The sequence below is a fragment of the Syngnathoides biaculeatus genome, chromosome 17 (genome assembly GCF_019802595.1).
Source record: "Syngnathoides biaculeatus isolate LvHL_M chromosome 17, ASM1980259v1, whole genome shotgun sequence".
NCBI classification, from domain to species: Eukaryota; Metazoa; Chordata; class Actinopteri; order Syngnathiformes; family Syngnathidae; genus Syngnathoides; species Syngnathoides biaculeatus.
The window spans coordinates 9,315,889-9,336,535 of record NC_084656.1 but is presented as its reverse complement, the minus strand read 5'-3'; the positions used below and the strand labels follow the sequence as shown (position 1 = coordinate 9,336,535).

At 39.8% G+C, this 20,647-nt stretch overlaps 1 protein-coding gene across 8 annotated transcripts in view; it reads left to right on the top strand.

Annotated features, from left to right (window-relative positions):
- Positions 1-20,647, top strand: part of brinp1 (bone morphogenetic protein/retinoic acid inducible neural-specific 1) — a 168,667-nt gene that overhangs the window by 28,114 nt on the left and 119,906 nt on the right. For 3 of the 8 annotated variants that reach the window (XM_061801365.1, XM_061801364.1, XM_061801366.1), the window contains 3 exons: positions 16,524-16,584; positions 16,649-16,791; positions 17,799-17,876. In XM_061801365.1, the coding sequence (XP_061657349.1) occupies positions 16,546-16,584; positions 16,649-16,791; positions 17,799-17,876 (260 nt within the window). In that variant the 5' untranslated portion in view covers positions 16,524-16,545. Of the gene's footprint in view, positions 1-16,523; positions 16,792-17,798; positions 17,877-20,647 lie in introns of those variants that run through there. The other 5 variants (XM_061801361.1, XM_061801362.1, XM_061801363.1 and 2 more) reach the window with 3 other exon arrangements.

Below are 20,647 nucleotides of genomic sequence, written 5' to 3'. Positions count from 1 at the left end.
GAGCTGCACAGCCAGTACTTGTCATGGACATTCTCGGAACTGCTTGGAATCGTGTCGGGGGCTCTTCTCGGCGCATTATGGGACGCGGCTAAGGGAAGGGAATCTGCTCACACACGTTCTTGTCATATATTATTCCAGCAGAACAGATGAGCACAATCTGTCAGGTTGGCTCGCTCCCCTTAATGTCTTTTTGGCGAGAGAAGATGAATTCAAAACAAACAAACAAACAAAAAAAAAGCTTGTGCCCAGTGAGGTAAATCCAAGGAAAACAGTCAGCGGTTTCTCATCAATAAAACCACAGGGTAATTAGAGAAAGCAGTTGAAAGCCAATTTGTATCTTGACAAATGATCAATCTTCATCTGCGAGGCAGCCACAGTCGCGTGAAGCGGCAATGCTGGCGAATTTAGTGACAAATCACTCAAACCTTGGACCGCAGGAGAAATGTTCCTGTCCATTTTGTACAAGCTCCCTCGCTCATACATACAATTTGTATGAGTTCTATCAGTTTCAGAGTTGCTGTTTAAGGCCCTTTATTGTGGTTAAAGGTTTTTTGTTGCTGTATTAGCTCCACACCCAATAATATCTGCATTGTTCATTGTTGCTTTATAGGCTTCATATGGCTCATAGTCACTGTATGAGTAATTTTTACCAAATTATTATCTTTAAGTATCTTTAGCATTTGTATATATATTTGTCTCCATTAACTGGAGCTGCTCTAGTACAACAGCAGGCATTATTTATTGATATATATACATACATTATATACATACATTTATATTATCCATTATACATTTTATCTCATACATACATTTGTATGTATTTTTCTTTTTTTTTGGAGGGGCGGGGGCAATTATGCAAAAGATGTCCTCTAGCACTTTAGAGCACTTTGAAGTGACCATTAGCACAATAATCTGGTACATTGATCATTGTGCAAATGGTGCAGTAAATTCAAGGAATTTAAGCAGTTAAAAGAGACTGGTAGTGCAATAATCTGGAACAGTGTCAATTGTGAAGAACTTCCTCAACAGCTCCTGTGGCAGGCCATGCTTCCTCAGAAACCACAACATTTGCTGGGCCTCTTTGAGGATGGATTTGTTTGTTTCTCACTTTAGGGCCTGTGAAACCATAATTCCCAGGAGCTTGAAGGTTTTGATGGTTGACGCAGGGTAGTTAGACAGCGTGATGGGCACCTGTGGCATAGGATGCCTCCGTAAGTCCACGAACATCTCTACAGTCTTGAGCGTATTAAACTCCAGGTTGTGTCAGCCGCACCAAAGCTCCAGCCGCTCCACTTCCTGTTGATACACAGACTCGTCCCCAACTTTGATGAGGGCAATATCTGTGGTGTTGTCTGCAAATTTCAGGAGTTTGACAGCCAGGTGCAATCATGTGTGTAGAGAGAGAAGAGTAGTGGAAAGAGAACACATCCGTGGGAAACCCCAGTACTGGTGGTACATGTAGATGAGGTAGTGTTCCCCAGCCTCACCTGCTGTGTCCTGTCGGTCAGATTCCATTGGCAGATGGCAGGCAAGACACTGAGCTGGAGAAGGTTTGAGAAAAGGAGTTCAGAAATCCACAAACGGGATCCTCGTGTAGTTCCCTGTGCTGTTGTGGTATTCTAGGATGAAGTGCAGAAATGCATCATCTACAGACCTGTTTGCTTTCTTGGAAAAATGTGACATTGAGGTTGTCCAGCACAAGGCCTTCAAAAGACTTCATGACCACACATGTTGCTGTTTAATCTCTAGTCTATATGAGCTCCCAAGTTGCTGTATAAACAGTATATGTCCTCTCGATATACTGTTGGTGCTGTATAGGTTCCACAGTCTACCTACTTTCGAGGCTCCATTGTTGTATAAGATCCCCTGTTGCTGTATCAGCTTCAGTGTCCAAAGTCAGTATATAAGATCTATTGCTGCTGTATAAGATCCAAAGTTCATAATAATTGGAAGCTCCACAATACATAGTTCTTCTTTAAGGTCCCTAGTCGCTATATAATCTTCACAGTTAAATTTAGTTCTTTTAGCTCCCTAATTGGTGTATAAGTTCCATAGTTGTTACATACTGCATGGCCCATCGCTGATGGATACTGTAAGCGCCGTCGTCCAAAGTCAATGGATGAGATCCCTAGATGCTATTTTACCTCCATACACAGCATCCCTAAACCCTCGTTGCTAATTGTCAGCTCAAAACTTTGGTAGGCATTTTTCATTTGTTGTGTTTATAACACACAATGTAATGTTTCTTTCATTCACATGCTCAAGTTTTAAAGTAATAGACTGGAGGAACAAAAAATAATTAAAGTGTGGCAATGTTTTTTATTTCCCTTGTTGCCAATTCCCTCATGAAGCAAATGAATTGCAGTTTTTATTCCATGCCATATTTTACTACTTTTCTGGTGGCCAATTTATCTGTGAAAAGACACACAGCGCCGGCGCATCCATAGTGCCTGGTCTCATGCTGTCTCTGAAATCTTATTAATTAGTTTGCTTTATGACAGAGGCGATCCCTGCTTTAAGAACCATCTCATAAACTGCCTCTGTACTGTCGCTGCTAATACAGGGGGCAACTACCGTATAAACCTACAGTGTCGTGTTCACCACAAAAATATTACCCAAGCTGCCTGCCCCCCCTCCTTTCTCTTGCAATAATTCAGCCGCCAGGTAAATTGGAATAACTGTGACCATTAGTGAATTACTTTGCTCTTTAAAATTGGCCATTGATCTCCAAGCTGAGCTGATTGGTTGTTGACCAGCCAGGGGAATTTAATTATCAAGTGGGCTGCTTGTTCAGTCACGTTTGGTGAAGGTCACGGCGCCATTCTGAGACATTTTTCATGTATTTTTTTGTTGTTAAAGCAGCAACTGTGTCGAGAGACTGCGATATGGGTGGATTGAATGGTGGGATATGGAATCCAGTACAAATAAAGTTAGCCATGCCTGGTCCTCGAGTTCTTCTGTTGCTTCCCGGCAATTGCAAGTGGCAGACCATTACCATGCCTTTCCGCACATGAGCTGAGAGCTCTGCGATCATCATTCTCGGAATTCTGATTTATACTGGGTAATTCCCTCAACTAGACCCCTGAGAGGTGACGCAATGAGGTTTTTACCTCCATGTAGGAGTTAATGTTTTGGTTTCTAAAGGCACGTTCTTACCAAGCGTATGATTGAGACCATTGTCTGTCGACCAATTACTGCACAACAGCGTGTCCTTTGATTGAGTGTTTGTTGGGAGTGAAGCATCCAATAAAAAATATCTGCATGACAGGGTGAGGCCTTGTTATACAAGACATTTGGTCTAGCTCTGACCTTGTGGAGCTAAAGGTTTAGAGTTTAATGTTCAACAGCATCATCAAATTTTTCCAAAATACATGCATTTTGGGAGTTTGTGGTTGTGGAAATAATCTAATTAAATAATAAAGAATAAATAATTTAGCATTGTCCATCTGTTTAGTACATGTACTTCAGTCATTGTAGCAATCAGCTTGGACAGTATTTGTCAAACGGTGTGTCACCACCTTGAAAAATACTTGGGTCTCCAAGTACCATCATAGTGACTGCATTAAAATACAGTAACACAGTAGGCCTACCTGTTCATCAAAAAAAGAGGTAGGTTTTATTCCTAAACTGTTATTGTAAGCCACTGTAACATTATGTACACTTTTGACAACAGTGTAAAAAAAAAAAAAAAAAACTGTAGGAAGACAAAAAAAGATAATTCAATTAAAAATGTTTTCTAAATGAGGCAAATATGCTTGATATGTTAAAAGCAAACAGTTAAACAAGAAAATATATTGTGCTTAAAAGTTAAATACATATAAACTCAACTTGAAAATATAAAGCACTTGACTTCACTGCTCTGGGACAGATCAGTTTTTGAAGGATCCCTGGCAGTCGAGAAAATGCCAGATCAAAATGGCAAACGTCCGGTGACATATAGCATTTTAAGACAAGTCATCGGACTACATACACACGATCAGGGCACATGCGATGAGGAAAAAAAAAATAATAACAAACTTTCTCTCAAAATAATCTACAAGAGCATGGTTCAAATCTGTTAGCAATTGGACAAAATGACCCAAAATACTGTATAATCCCATGGGGAGTCATCACCCTGTTATTCTCTGCCCACATGAAATTACAAAAGCGAACATTTATTCTCAATTTAGCATCTCCTGTCTGTCTACGTAGAATCCAAGGTTCGAAATAGGTATTCCATTTTGCAAGGAGTCAACGATAGTGTAGTGTGCGTTCAGTTTACACTCAGTGACGGCGTGAATGTGAGTCTGAATGGTTGGCCATCTCTACATGTCCCCAGCAACCGGCTGGCAAACACTTCAGGGCTTAATACGCTTTTCGCCCAAAGTCAGCTAAACTCCAGCACCTCACGACACTGAACAGGATAAGCGGTGAAGAGAATGGATGGATAGATGTGTTTGAAGGATCTCTGGAAATCCCAGACCTGTGTCTATTCGAGCATAGGTTCTTGAGATTGTGAGTGTACTCACAACTGAAATTCATACCAAATGTAATGTTAAACCATCTTTCTAGACTGCATTTAAAATTTAAAAAAAAAGGGGGGGGGTGGAAACTACCAGTAAACTAACCAGTCTCTTTGGGGTCTCAGACTCATTGATACTACCACATGTAAAAGAGGAACACACTTGCAAATTATGGAGGTATTTGAAAATGGGAAAGCTCTCAGAATAGCATATCATTTGCCCTGAAAAGCTCCCCGCTAATAATGGCGACCAGATGCAGTGTAACAAACAGGCACTGATGGTAGTGCAGCATCCCTCGTGTCTACCTGTCTCGACCAAAAGACTTCAGTCACTATTGATCTTTTACGCAACCAGAATTTAGAATTCAAATTGGGAGAACAAGCCTCTCGATTCTTATGAACTTTTTGGAATAAAGAGGGACACTTAGAAGCATGCACGCAGGGGAAGAAGATAGGAATTGATTGACAAAGTGAGTGACGGGACCAGAATGGAAATTGAATCCCCTTGAATGAACCTGAATGGAGGAGGAGCTGCCGCATGAATAGGGCCGCTTTGAGATGGGGGACGAAGAAAACAAATCCTCCCTTGTCCTGTCTGCTTGATTTCCTGAAGCAGACATCCTCCCTTCTTTTTTCTTATTCAACGCGATCCACTCCGTGCAGCTTCCTCTTTTTCTTGGCCGTCTCCTCTCGTCTTCGCTAATCCACTCTGCAAAATGTTGTAATCTGTAAACACCACAAGATGGCCATTATTTACAAGACACCGCCAGGCTGTTTTGTGAAACACATATCAAATCTAGCCTCGGGATGTAAATAAGGGAAGGGGATAACACACACAAAGAATCGATGGATCAATATTTACAACAGCATGCTTGAATGAGTCAGTTGGTTTATGAATGCAATGAGGCTGTTTTCAAACATGAAAATGAGAAAAAGTTGCAAACTTTGTCGTAACATTTTTTGTGTGTTTGGTCTGACAGTTAATTTATCAGGAATAAGGTGAAATTGACTGTTGATTAAGGCAAAATACAGTGTAGGAGTGCTGTTAATTCACTCATCTACTTTGCTGTTTTGAGCATAAACAATAATATGTTCAGGAAAGGTGGTATGGTGGGGTGGCTGGTTAGAGTGCCTGCCTGACAGTTCTGTGGCTGGGGACAAAATCCTGGCCCCGCCTGTGTGGAGTTTGCATGTTCTCCCCATGCCTGCGTGGGTTTTCTCCGAGCACTCCGAAAACATGCATTAATTGGTGACTCTGAATTGCCCTTAGGTGTGCTTGCGACTGCAACTGTTTTCTGTCTCTATGTGCCCTGCGATTGGCTGGCAATCAGTTCAGGGTGCCTAAAGTTAGCTGGGATTGGCTCCAACATACCTGTGACCCTCGTGAGGATATATATATGTATATGTGTATATATGTGTGTGTATATATGTGTGTGTGTATATATGTGTGTGTGTATATATATATATATATATATATATATGTATGTGTGTGTGTGTGTGTGTGTATATATATATATATATATATATATATAATATATATATATATATATATATACATATATACACGTGTGTGTGTACATATGTATATGTATATATGTGTATATCCATCCATTTTCTTAGCCGCTTATCCTCACAAGGGTTGCGGAGAGTCCTGGAGCCTATCCTATATATATTTTCATATCTATCTATCTATCTATCTGCATGCGCCACGGTGGCATAGCTGTACAGAGACACTCAGACAATGGATGGATGTTTAGGAAAAACAATCCTGGTTCCTGCAAAGTTAGATTTTTCCCCAATTGTTTTTATATTTATGGCCAAAAAGCTTTTCATACCAGTATTTACTGTATTACAAGAAGTTTCTTTTTTACTGGATTAGTGTAGATTAGTGATACACTTTGTTGTTGTGGTTGTTTGTGTGACAGTCTAACATTTAAATGGATCCATGTTGTAAAACCAAGTAACATACTTTAATGAATTTGGTTGTTCTTCGTGAACCCACAATCAATAATATCATAGTAAAAGTGTCAGATAAAGTCCCAATGTTTTTCTAATACTTGTTTGACGATTGAAATGTATACACTTTGCCAGCTGGAAAATATAATTTCTTTTTTTTAACATTTTCTTTACATTTTTTACATTAAAAAAATTTAATTATCTCCAAATCAGTGCAGTTTTGTATCCTGCAGCCCCATTCTGCTAGGCTTTGATCTGTATTTTAGGATGTGGTTTTCAGTTAAATGACCTCCATCTAGTTGTCCTGCAGCTCTGCAAATTATTTAGTTGTCCTTTGGATGACATTGAAGGCACTGCCTACATCTGACAACAGTCCTCAAAGGAGCGGGGAAAACACTATTTGGAAACCAATGTGGCATACTTACTACTGGATGTCTGCCCTTCTCACTTGTGAAAAATAAGAGATGTCTATTTAATACTAAACCTCTCCAAATAGAACACTTGCGATTCCACAAGTCCAGTTTGGATTCTTGTTTATATGAGCGTGTGAATCCTTATGAAAATATATTTATTTTACAGATACCCAACACTAATACAATAGCTCCCCAAAGAAAGTTGGGTGAAAAAAAGCCCATGACACTAGTTTCAATAGGAAATTGGGTGAATACGTAGACAGTAACAGGACATTTGAAAATGTATCAACGACTCATACATAGAATTGACGCTTTTGTTTGAAGCAGCCACTTCGGGCAAATTTCTTCTTGAGCCTCCAGTTTGAACTTTTTGCCAATGTGGATGGAGCATGGCATCAAAGTTCGATTACCATTTTGAGAACTGACCCTAAAAAGGGTTGCAGAGGTTGCAAGGGCCCGTTCATTGCTCATAGCAGGTTTTATTTTTATCTGATCTGATAAATAAATTGTATTTACTAATTTAAGAGCCTTCCTAAACCAGCAATTCTTATTCCAGAAATTTTCCCAAAATACCTTTAGTATGTATGAAATTACTTTTTACTTTGGCTGTTCAATCACAATTTTTAATTTTGATTAATTGATTGAGTTTTTATTTTTTGTACTCTACCTTATGGTAATTTACTTTAGTACACAGAAACTCATTGCTGAGCCAGGCCTTAGAGAAAATGTACAAAAACACATAGATTAGTCATTTTAAGTTTAAAATAGCTCGAGTTTTAGAAAGCCTTACCAACCAATACAGGGTTGGAATTAGGGCATTACTATTGTCCGAAAATGAGGCTAGCATATTGCGTATTGGCTAATGCTCGTCATATCATGCCCTGCTAACTGCTAATGCTAATTTAACTTCAGATAGATGCACACACTTGTTTATAATTTGACAATTTGACTTTCATATTTCATCTTGGAATTTGCTCCGATGAAAGCTAGCTAGAGAAATTCTTTTGAAATTACAGTATGTCTGAATCTTGTACTAAATTGAGGCTAGTTGTAAACGCAGCTAGCCACAAGTAATGCATTGCCAAATGCTAAAGCGACTCCAGTAGTTGCTATTATACAATGGTATAATACTTTTACTATTGCTACCCTTGAGAAAACCACATAGTGTAATTGTTTTTTATGAGTTTTTACAGTTTACCTACTGAGTGTGTGATGCCATTGCATGTGGGAACGGGGAGCCACAGTCACTGATGGAGTCTTCAGCTGTCTATTAAATGCCAGAAGAAATGTGAAACACAAACATGTAGGAGCTGCTGTCAGCCACAGTTCACACCCTACCAGGCTCCACCTCTTAAAGACACTTGCATGTACACAGATACTACAGTAAATACTGTATTTTCTGTACAATTTATACGTCTATATTTTTGGGGGGTGTTCAAAAAGGTTTATATTGTATCTCAAAATTTTATTTTGATAAGAATACATTTACTGTAAAGCAAATGGGAGGGATCGATGTATGTAAAATAAATGTAAATGGTTTCTATATATTGCAAGTTGACACCTATTGCATGGGAGTCTGGAACATTTTCTCGCAGTAAACTGGTTCAATATATTCCTCCCTTATTTTATCTTTTGTTTTAATCTAAAGATCATTCACTGCGAGCCCTCCCATTTAACATGGATATTTGACTTCTAAAGCCGTCAATGGCAGTGAACGTTTAACTACAAACACAGCGTGCTGTCACACTGGCAAGCTAGCGACAAACCATTTTACATTAGTGTTGCTATTAGCTGAATTGGCATCCATTTTACCTGGTAGTAAATCAAGGTTTAAGGAGTCATGCTGTATAACTATCTGTAGAAAACGCAGCATGGGAGGAACACAATTTCATGGCAGCAGGAGGTATAAAGATTTTAATGCGGCAACAGAATCCTGTCTGTGGAAATAAGACGGGAGGATTTATTCTCATCCTGTGACCATATGAATGTAAATGCACTCACGGCGGGAGGTTTCAGGAGGATTCAAAGGAGAAATGACGCACCAGGTAGCAAAAAATTTAGAAGCTTTAGAAGCTTTTAGAAGTTGACCACAGCACAGCCCGCGAAACCATCTTCACTTACAGAATACATAATAGTTGTCACTCATCAGAACTGGTGTGATCTGTATAATGTACATAATCAACCAGGACGTGTCAACTCAACGGTTATGTATTATTAAATGCTTATGTAATCAGAAGATCCAATATCCTCACTTCCCATCATTATTCTTTAAATCTATAAATTATTTAAAATACTTTGATTAACATTTTTCATTGTAAAAATTAATGACTTGATGTGACACTTTATATGGGTTTACCAGGCACTGAGATATGACAGGCGCGTATGTGCCCCCGCGCACCACCACCCTCGCAAAACTGTACAGTCGAGCACAAAAAATCACGCACTTAAAATTTGTTCCGAGTAGAAATACATAAATATTGAAAGACTTCGCTTATTTTTTTGTTTATTTCAGAAACGTTGGTAACAAAATAAGCGTGAAGTTATGCCAAAATCACATCTTCCGAGCTTCTTCACGTACTGTGAGCGAGTTTACGTCAAAAGTCATCAACATCATGAGCCATGTCAAAGGAAATTCAGTTACACTGAAAACATTTTTGGGATACAACACGGGTAATGTTTCAGTACCTAACTTTCACTTGATCTAAGTTCTAACGTTAGACTACTCCGTCCATATATCTAAATGCGAACAGTCTATATTTAATTTTGAAATTTAATGTCTATTGACCTCTTTAAAAATGTCTGCTTCAGTCTGTGCAGTGTCAATAAATTAGGATTATTGTGTTAGGTAACAATTACATACTCGGGTATAACAACTCAGTAAGTTATATTAAGATCTTGAGATTAAATCCCTAATCACACTTGCAACTTTATATCTGCGGGCATTACAGACCACACCCGTACATTTTTCAAATGTGAGTGACTGGTTTACACAATTTTGATGTAATAGTCATGTAAAAAAAATGTTAATAAAATGGGTGCGGAAAACTGCAATCACATTTTTTTACTCCAGGAAGATTACGATTATGTAAATCTTACTTGAAATTTTGTGACACCGGACCTGGAATCTTTTTGACACCTTTCTTTTATAAGACAGTGTTTAATAAAGGGAAATTGAAATCACAAAACAATTCTTTTAATTAAGCGTTAGGGTTCCTCACTAAAAATACCAGTTCCGGTGCAGTTAGGATGTTGTTTAATGCATGCGATAAATGAAAAGTGAATTCAATTATTTGCAAATCATTTCTACTGGTATTAAATTTAATACACTACCATTTCAAGATACTGTTCTTAATATTCAAATTGATGAATGGTTCTCATTGTTTTTTTGCAAGGGGTTAGAAGGGAATATTCTCTTATTTTGAATTTGATTCCTGCAACATGTTCCCAAAAAGCTGGAGAAAGGGGAACAAAAGATTGATTATAAAAGTCGCATCCTTGAAAGTTTCAGGGGTTCTCGAGGAAAGATGGTGCAAGGTTCACCACTATGAATAACCGAGACTACATAAGCAAAAAGTTCAACACTTTAAGAACAAAATTTCTCAATGTGCAGTTTCAAGGAATTTAATGATTTCATCATCCACAGTCTTTAAAATTAAACGATTCATAGAATCTGGAGAAATCTCTGCACATAAGCGTCAAGGCCGAAAACCAGCATTTGATTACCTTTGACCTTCAATCCCTCAGGAGGTACTACATTATCAAATGGAACCATTGTGCAAAGGATATCGCCAGATGGGTTTAGGAACACTTCAAAAACCAGTCAGTTAACACGGTTTTTCACTACATTTACAAAATATCAAACTCTACCAAGCAAAATGAAACGCATATATATAAAATAAAGGAACCTTAGAAATCCCACCAGCTTCTCTGAGCCTGAATTCACCTGAGATAGACTGACGCAAAGTCGAAAGGTGTACTGCGATTTAAGTCCAGATTTCAAATCATTTTTGGAAATCATGGATGACGTGTCCTCCAGGGTAAAGAGGAAAACAACCATCCAGATAAATATCAGTACAAAGTTCCAAAGCCAGCATCTCCGTGTAAGTGGTAATTGAAATAATGTATTGTAATTGTAATTGCTAACTTGTACATCTGTGAAGACCCCCAAAATACAAAAAGGTACAATCAGGATTTGAAGAAAATTATGCTGCCATCAAAGCGACAGCTTTTCAGTGATGTCCCCACTTTTTTCAGCAAGACAATGCCAAACGACATTCTACACATGTTTAAACAGTGTGGCTTTGCAGTAAACGAGTGCGAGTACTAGACTGGCCTGCCAGTAGTCTAGACCTGTCTTCCATTGAAAATATTTGGCGCATTATGAAGCCTAAAATACAATAACAGAAACCCCGGACTGTTGAGAAAATGAAGTTGTTCACCGTGCAAGAATGGTGAAAAAATTCCACCTATAAAGCTTCAACTATTAGTGTCCTCTGTTCCTAAACGCTTACTGAGCGCTGTTCAAAGGAAAGATGTAATGCAATTGTAAACCTGGGCACCCATCTCATCTTTTTTGTCACGTGTTGCAGGCATTAAACTTAAAAATTGGCAAAAATATGCAAAAAAAAGTTTGTTTCAAAATGAAATATTCTGACTTCGTAGGGAAATTTAATTGAATATAGGTTAAAATCGATTTGAAAATCATTGTGCATGCCATTGGTTGGAAACCTGTTCAGGGTCCTGCCTGATGTTAGCTGGAATAGGCTGCAGCACTCCCGCAACCATTGTGAGGATAGACGGCTCAGAAAATGGATGGATGGATGTATTCAGTTTTTATCTACGCTTTACACAACATCCCAACATTATTAGAATTGAGGCTTGTAAGAAATTATCAATTTCTTCAGTGTCACACAAATGAAATGTGGGTTTTACAAACACTTTTCTAATCACTAAAAGCCGATAAAGCAAGTGTTTTTTTTAATAATTGTTTTTACACGAACAATACATCTATTTTTTTAATCCTTTTCCTTTGTTATTAGTTTCTAGTCCTTTGGTAAACAAGGAGTTGTCATGATCCTGCCGCTTCAGCACGAGCTGTCCGGGTGCCCGTGCGACTGCGCTGATTGGGAGACACACACCTGTGCCTCATGCGGCCTGATCATCCCCCGTATATATAGGACCCGGTGACGACTGGTCCTCCGCCAGTTCGTTGAGCTTTATGTCCCGTTCCAGCACTCTCGTATTCCTGACTGAACCTGTGTGTACCGACCTCCGTCCGTTCTCTGACCAACCTTGTAAACCTGACTCCTTGACACTTCTGCCTGCGTTGATTGTTTCCCCGTGTACCGACTACTGCCTGCCCACTCATCTGCTCTTTTCGCCCGATGCCCCAACAACCGCTGCTGCACCGGACTGCCTGCTCGATCCCCGACCTCGGCATACAATAAACGTGTCTCTTCTTGAACTACCTTGCGTCTTCCGAGTTCCTGCATTTGGGTCCTACCTCTCGTTCCGATGGGACGTGACAGGAGTTTGACTAACGCATAATTTATTTTCAACTGTATTACCAAAGAGTGATGTTTTAGCCCTTTTTATGTGTGCTAGTGATATTTAACGTTAGGTATCGAGTTGTTCATCATCTATTTCGTGGGAACAGATTAGGCCCATTACATTTAGTCTGGGCTTTTAAGATATTATTGTCTAATAAAGCATGAAATAGAAAAGATTTCACCCAGCCACCCTTGATAGCGCTCTATAGGCCATCCCCCCACGGCAAGGGGCCCAAGCTCTTTCAGTGTAATTACAGATTTTCTTGTATTTTTTATTTTATGGTTAACTAACTGGGCAACATGGTAGAACAGCTGTAGAGTGTTGAGGTCACAGTTCTGAGGACCACGGTACAAATCCCAGCCCCACCTGTGTGGAGTATGCATGTTCTCCCCGTGCTTGCGTGGGTTTTCTCCGGGCACTCCAGTTTCTCCCCACATCCCAAAAACATATATTAATTGGAGACTCTAAAATTTCCCCTAGGTGTGATTGTGAGCGCGACTGTTGCCTGTTTCCATGTTCCCTGCGATTGGCTGGCAATCGGTTAAGGGTGTAGCCTGCCTACTGTCTGATGACAGTTGGGATTGGCTTCAGCACTCCTGTGACCCTCGTAAGGATCAGTGGCTCAGAAAATGGATGGATGGATGGTTAACTAAGTGACTTGATTTAACTTGCAAGAGAATATTAAAACAGAAATATACACAATGAGGATATGTAGTCTTATAATGTTCTGAAGAATAAGATGTTAATATTGTTCTCAAACTGTGACAATGACACTTAAAACATTCTTATTCTTATTCACTGCGTGTAAGTATTATAAATTATGTATTACATCGCAGTCTGGTTTGAACACACTAAGGAATTACCTCTACACTATTGTAGTCATGATGCTCTTAACTACAAATGGATTCACAAACCTTGTAATTTTCTAGAGTTCTTTTTAGATTAGTTGTGGACAGGCCTGAAGGCCTCACCCTTAGTAATTTATAGAAACAAGCTCACGTTTATTATTTTAATCAATTGTTGGCACTTTGAGAGCAGTAATACATTCAACCAAGCTGCCTTTTCTGAAGTCACTTTGTATATGTTCCTAGCAATGATCTTCTTCTTCTTCACCTTTCGGCTTGTCCCGCTGAGGAGTCGCCGCAGCATGTCACCTTTTTCCATCTAAGCCTATCTCGTGCATCTTCCTCACTAACACCCACAGTCTTCATGTCCTCCCTCACCACATCCATCAACTTTTTCTTTGGTCTTCCTCTCGCTCTTTTGCCTGGCAGCTCCATCCTCAGCACCCTTCTACCAATGTACTCAGTCTCTCGCCTCTGGACATGTCCAAACCGTTGAAGTCTCCTCTCTTGAACCCTGTCTCCAAAACGCCCAACTTTGGCTGTCCCTCTAATGAGCTCATTTTAAATTCTATCCAACTGCTCACTCCGAGCGAGAACCTCAACCTCTTAATTTCAGCTACCTCAATTTCTGCTTCCTGTTGTTTCTTCAGTCCCACCATCTCTAATCCGTACATCATGGCCGGCCTCACCACTGTTTAAAGACTTTGCCCTTCATCCTGGCGGAGACTCTTCTGTCATATAGAACACCAGACACCTTCCGCCAACTGTTCCAGCCCGCTTGGACCTGTTTCTTTGTATTTGTATTGTTGACCCCAAGTACTTGTAGTCGTCCACCCTATCTCTTCTCCCTGGAGCTTCACTCTTCCCCCACCGCCCCTCTTATTTATGGACGTATATTCTGTTTTACTTTGGCTAATCTTCATTCCGCTCTTTTCCAGTGCGTGCCTCCATCTTTGTAATTGTTCCTCCACCTGCTCCCTGCTTTTACTGCTGATCACAATATCATCTATGAACGTCATGGTCCAAGGGGAATCCAGTCTAACCTCATCTGTCAGCCTATCCATTACTACCGCAAACAGGAAGGGGCTCTGGACAGATCCCTGATGCAGTCCAACCTCCACCTTAAATTCTTCTGACACACCTACGGCTCATCTCACCGCAGTTCTGCTGTCCTCATACATGTCCTGTACAATTCTAACATATTTCTCCCCCACACCGGACTTGCAGATTCAGTACCACAGTTCCTCTCTTGGTACTCTGTCATGGGCTTTCTCGAGATCCACAAAGACACAATGTAGCTCCTTCTGACCTTCTCTTTACTCTTCCACGCGCATCCTCAAGGCAAATAATGCATCTGTGGTACTCTTTCTAGGCATAAAACCATACTGTTGCTCGCATATACTTACTTCTGACCCGAGTCTAGGATCCACTACTCTTTCCCATAACTTCATTGTGTGGCTCATCATCTAGCAAAGATACACTATATTATTCGTTGTAAATTACTGATGTGTTTCTGACCGATTAAGTGAAGTTGGATAATTTCCAGTTCACATCGTCCAATGTGCCATGGCACACTAATGTGCTGCAGGACAGTGGGTGGATTGATTTATTCAACAAGTAACTCGACTGGAAACAATCCTTAAGTTACGCCATTGAAATGGTGGGTGCACTGGCTGCAGTTTACGGGTTTGGTATATCACAACAACTAGCGCAATAGCTATGATTGTATGTCTTTTGTTTAAATGTGAACGATCAGTAGTGTGACATCTCCTCAAGTAGTGGCTTGTGTGGTGTTTATAGCTTTATAGGTTAAGTGTCATGCCTATAAACATTCTAAACTAGATATTGTAATGAAAAATACATATAACATTATTCACTTAAATCTCCATACGAAAAAATAAATATGAGCAGAGAGCACGTCATCCATTCGCAAAGTTCCGGAATTTTCATTTGAGATCCAAGTGGTAGCCATATTGGCTGCAACGTCTGTCCATTATGTCACACCAGGATGTTCGCCATTGAAAACACGCTGTGCCACCTACTATGGTACACGGAAGCTCTTTTCAAAGAAGAGAACATCTCACAATTGAGTGAAGTGATTGGGGCAATATAACCCTATCGTTTTGAGCCATATTTAGATGATATGCGGATCACTTATAACTAACAAGACTCCTAGATGGTATGTATGAGCCAGCCCGGCTGAAGCCGCGACAAGGCGCCGACGAGTACATCGACCCATTTAGCACTATTTTGACTTATGTACGCAGATCTTTTGTTGCACTCTGCGAGGATTATGCCCCTCCTCCCCAATTTTTTTTTTATTAGTAGCTGTATACACACCTACCTGTCATTTGAAAACCACAAAGCTCTTGTCCTTTGCACCCGTGCAATCCATTTTTCACGACGAACCATGTCTTTTTGAAAAGTATGAAGAATGAATCCATCCCCCCCGTGTCTTTGAACAGTATCCAGAAATACAACAAGCTGTCATTTTGGCTAGCACGAAGGAACAAAGGGCTACCTTCCAGCAGATAAAACTAGTAGAAACAGATGAGACTGCTTGAGTGGGCGTCTGATATTAACGTCACTTCCTGCTCCTTCTCAAAAACAAATCCCTTGAGAGGATTTTCATGGCGGGAGTGACAAAAACCTTATACATCAAATCATTTTGTGTCGTTAAAAAAATGGATGGGTCCATGCCTTTTTTTCATAAATGACGTACTAAAAATGATGCATTTCATGACAGTGGACCTTTAAGTAAAGGCTATTTCTCAGGGTACTTTTTAACGTAATCTGGTACTCTAGTCTGACCTTTGATGGTTTTGTAGCGTGTTTGCGCAGCTAACTGTGGAGATGTAAGTTGTTAGCAAGTTGCTGCCTTTGTTTCGATTTGTTCAAGATCACCCCCTTGGGCTGTATTTACACTAACCTGAACCATAATGGGAGCTCACTAATACTGTAACCCTAACCACATCTATCATGTTAACTGTTTTCACGCTAAACTGAAAATTCATCTGTTAATACCATGTGACTCGTGATTTGGCACCATTGTGCCAATTATGGTCCAAGCTCATTGGTTCTTTGCCATCTGAAAAAGACCATCTGACTGGACTAAACGGCAGACGCATGAAAGCACCTTTAATTCCTTTGTACTTTAGGACAATTGACCTCATATATGGCTAAAATTGTCATCTAATGGCTGTCTTTCTCTTCCTACTCCCTCCCCTTCTCTCCTTTTATTTTTGTCTCACTCATCAGGTCTCCACATAATGGACCGAGAATGAACAGAGAACGGCTGAAAAAAAAGCATGAACTGGAGGTTTATTAAGGTCATCTGCTTCCTGTTTATATGGGACCATATAACAGTTCAGTCTTCCCGCCAGGACCCGTTGGCCACTGAGCAACATGTCGCCAAGCAGTATGACTGGCTCATCTCCGACCGCGGACCGTTCCACCACTCGCGCAGTTATCTGTCCTTTGTGGATAGATTCCGCCAAGGATTCACGACCAGATATAAAATTTATAGGTGAGTGTTTGCTGACGCCGCACACTATTTTCAGATGGCACTTGCAAAAAGCTGCATGTACATTTTTAACTTACTAACTATGCATTTTTTATTATAGCGTGTTGTCGCTCCTTATTAGATATTGATGAGGCTGTTGCTTGCTTATTTTGAATGCATTTTTTTTTTTCTCTGACGATCAGAATAACAATTTTCAAGTAGTTAGACTTTACCACACCGAAACACCCTCCATAAATAGAGGGCATTTATAGCTCTGTTTTTATAGCCCTTAAGTCCAAAAGCGCCTCGCAGCATTTCATTGCATAGCCTCTTATGCAACCCACTCACACCCACATCCACACGCTGGCGATGATGGCAAGGTGCAAAGCAACTTGTCAGGAGCTCTTAAGGATTCCAAGTCTTCTACAAGGACACTTGGGCTGTGTCGCAGGCGGCATAACTTTGGAATTATGAAACAGTCTTGCTGATCTACCGAGCGGAACAGCCCGTGTTAAATTACAGCTGTATAAATGTATAAAAACAGTATTATTATTGCTAAATTGTATTGTAATTGTACTGTATGTACTGTAATTCCCGGCTTACAGAGCGCACCTGGTCATAAGCCTCACTGAGTACATTTGTAAAGGAAAAAAACATTTGGTACATACATACGCTGCAGCTGTGTAAAAGGCGGAAGTGCCCACATTGAAACCCACATTCAAACATGAGATATTTACAAAGACGGTAAACAGAGAGCTTAAAGCTAGCGTGATGCTAGCACTAACGCTAACAGGGCCGGTTAAAATAAAACCTCCTGGTAAATACCAATGAGACACACTAGTAACACAGCAGCAACACGCTAGCACAGCGCCAAGGCTAGTGCAGCGCTAACAGGCCTGGTATAAATCACGTCCTCGGCACATATATACATCCATAAGAAATTGATGCCATCCAGAAAGGATTTAGAATTGTTTGTAGATGACACAAGATGGCTGCAAAGCAATAATTACAATCCTCTGGCCTGTGCACAGCCTTCCATCCATGTTCTGTTATCCTTGCTTCATGGGCGTGCTGGGGCCTGTTCCAGCTATCTTTGGACGAGGTCTGAGGTACACCGCATTGGTCACCAGCCGCAAATATGCAGAGTTTCACTCTACTGCATATTTTCTACCTTTTTTTTGTTGTTCTAGTACACCTGCATCTTGTAATTCTCCTCACAACCGGCAAACTCTGTATTGTAGAAAAACCCAAGTCAGAATAATTCTTTTCAATCACCATTTTGCTTTTGACTGATCGCCTCACAGGTGTGTTGTAGCTTTTTCTTTGGTGTCTCTAAGAAAGTCGCCACATCGGCTGCCTGCTCCCCTCTTGGTTTCCATACCCCTTGGTATAGTCACATGTAAGAGTAAACAATCCATTTGCATAATATGTTTCTCAACTTGAGCGGGGATTCTTGTGCCGGGGATGCAATTCTCAGAGGCGTGACTTCTGAGGCGCCATTCGGCAGACAGGATGCAGCGTGCTGGATGGGTTTATTAAAACACAGACTGTGTTTGCACGGAGGGTGACACTGGGGGAAGTTGGTATAAGCAGGTGTCATCCTCCCCTCCTGACAAACCATTTGTAGTTTTAAATTCATCCATCAGCGCAGGGTGTGACTTCTCTGTTTACAAGACAATTAAATGAGAGAGGTATGCTGGATTTTCTCATCTGTCATAATAACAGATTGTTTAATCTTCAGCATTAAAAGGTTAGAAGACTTATAGATCAAATTGGAAAATGTGATGTGCTTAGTAATTTGCTTTGAAAGGTAGGAGGTGCTGTCATATAGTGCAAACCTCCACAAAGGATGTTACTGCTAACAAAAAATGTTTTTTTTTTTTTTTTTCATCCATGCGAACACTAGGAGGAGAATTATCTTGGCTCACGGACATAAAAAGGCAATATTTATATTCATGAGTGTGGCTAACAATCGGAATTTGAATGGCAAAAAGGGAAAATAAACTCTTACAGAAAGTGACAGAATTGTCCAGAGTTCCTATTTTTGTCCGTCAATATTTTGGTGAGATATTTTGTTCTTGAAGAGCGGTATATTTTTTTATTTGACTCAAGGGAAAAAGTCACAATAAATTCCGCTAACAAAAGTTAAAGCAACATTGTGGGTTTTATTTTGTTCTGTCATATTTAGCAGGGTACTTCCTTGATCACAGAGAATGACATAATAAGACTTTGCATAATTTTGAAGACGGTGACTCAAACCGTAACTGTCAAAATAAAACATGAACCTCAGGTCATTTTCTAATTTATAAAGGGTGATATAAAGTAGGATTTTTTCAAAATTGAATCTGGAGCTGGCATAACTATTTAATCATGCTAAAATAATGAAATAAATTCCGTAAAGAAGCGAAAAAAAAATGTTTCCGATTGTTATAACTTAGCAAGCTACTTCCTGGTTCATAAAGGTTGATAAAAGATAACAGAGACCATACTGATTTCGACATGACTCAAACAGAAAATGTGACAAAAATAATTGGAAACCATATCTTTATTCATTAATTAACTGGCAGGCTACTTCCTGGTTCACAAAGACTGATGTAGAACAACGCCATGACTGATTCACAATGGGGGAAATTGTTTGTTTTAATATAAATTACCAAATAGTGACTGTACATTCCAACAACAAGAGTGGGGGAAAATATGTGAAACTGTTTTTGTTTTTCTGGTTGTTAGCTCCTGTAACAGCCCGTTTTCGTTCATGGACGATAACGCAAACTAAAAAGATCCTTTCATTTTTGGGGCCAACACTTTTATCATGACTCAAACAACATAAGGTCAAAAGCATAGACCACCACTATGATTTTTTTTTTTTTTAAGTTAGCAGGCTACTTTCTGCTCTCACAATATGGCATCAATTGATTCTGAAGAGGGGGATCGGTTTTATCCTGACAAACAGAACAATTGCAAAAGGTGACAATACATTGCTTTTGGGAAATAGTGTGTGTGTGGGGGGCGGGGGGGAAGCACAGTACTGCTTTTCATACTGTTAGCCAGTAGAAAAAGAAGCAGATGGCCGTAGTGTACAGCCGGCAGCGAGATCCAGCCCGCTGTTATAAAACACTTGCAGGTAAAATTGAGGCAGTCCACACAGCCTCACTAGTTAGAAAGCTCAGGCTCCACCCCCAGGTCATCATCGTAACAAAAGCCAAACTTGTCAGTGGCCAAGCAGTCTGTCCATCTAGAGTCTATGTGTGAGCATCTGGGCATGTGCCGTGGCCTACAACTGCTCCTTGCATGTGTTGCCATAGCTACAAGGAGCTGAAGTGCATCAGTGGCTGTCCACATGTGAGGACATTACAATAATTGCTAAATATTTTAATTTATTTTTTTTCATTTCATAGCAGTGGTGTATATGAAATTGGCTCATAATTCAAAAAGAAAACAAATCTGGCATCACAAAATAGAAAAAAAACTGCAAAAAACAAGCAAGTAACATTTACTTTGCATGTTTATGTGGCTGGATGGGGTTGGTGTTGTATACTTCTTGTTAAAGGTTGGTTTTAATTTCTGTAAAGCACTCTGTGCTACATTTGTTGTTATGAAATATGCTATATATCATAGATACACTTAATTTGATATGATTCATACCATGAAAAAGTTTTAATTTATGCTACCCTGAAGGCAAGGTACCGCATTTTAAATTGACGAAACAGAAAATGTCGCATTCAATATACCTTTTCATCGCTTGAGATGTTTTTGATTAGTCAAGGTTAAAATGAGTGCAATAATGACCATTATAAAGAAATTCATTGCTGAACAGTACATTAATGGATACATTTGTGTCTCATTCACTGTTGCTCAGTGTGACTCCTGTCAGCCTGCA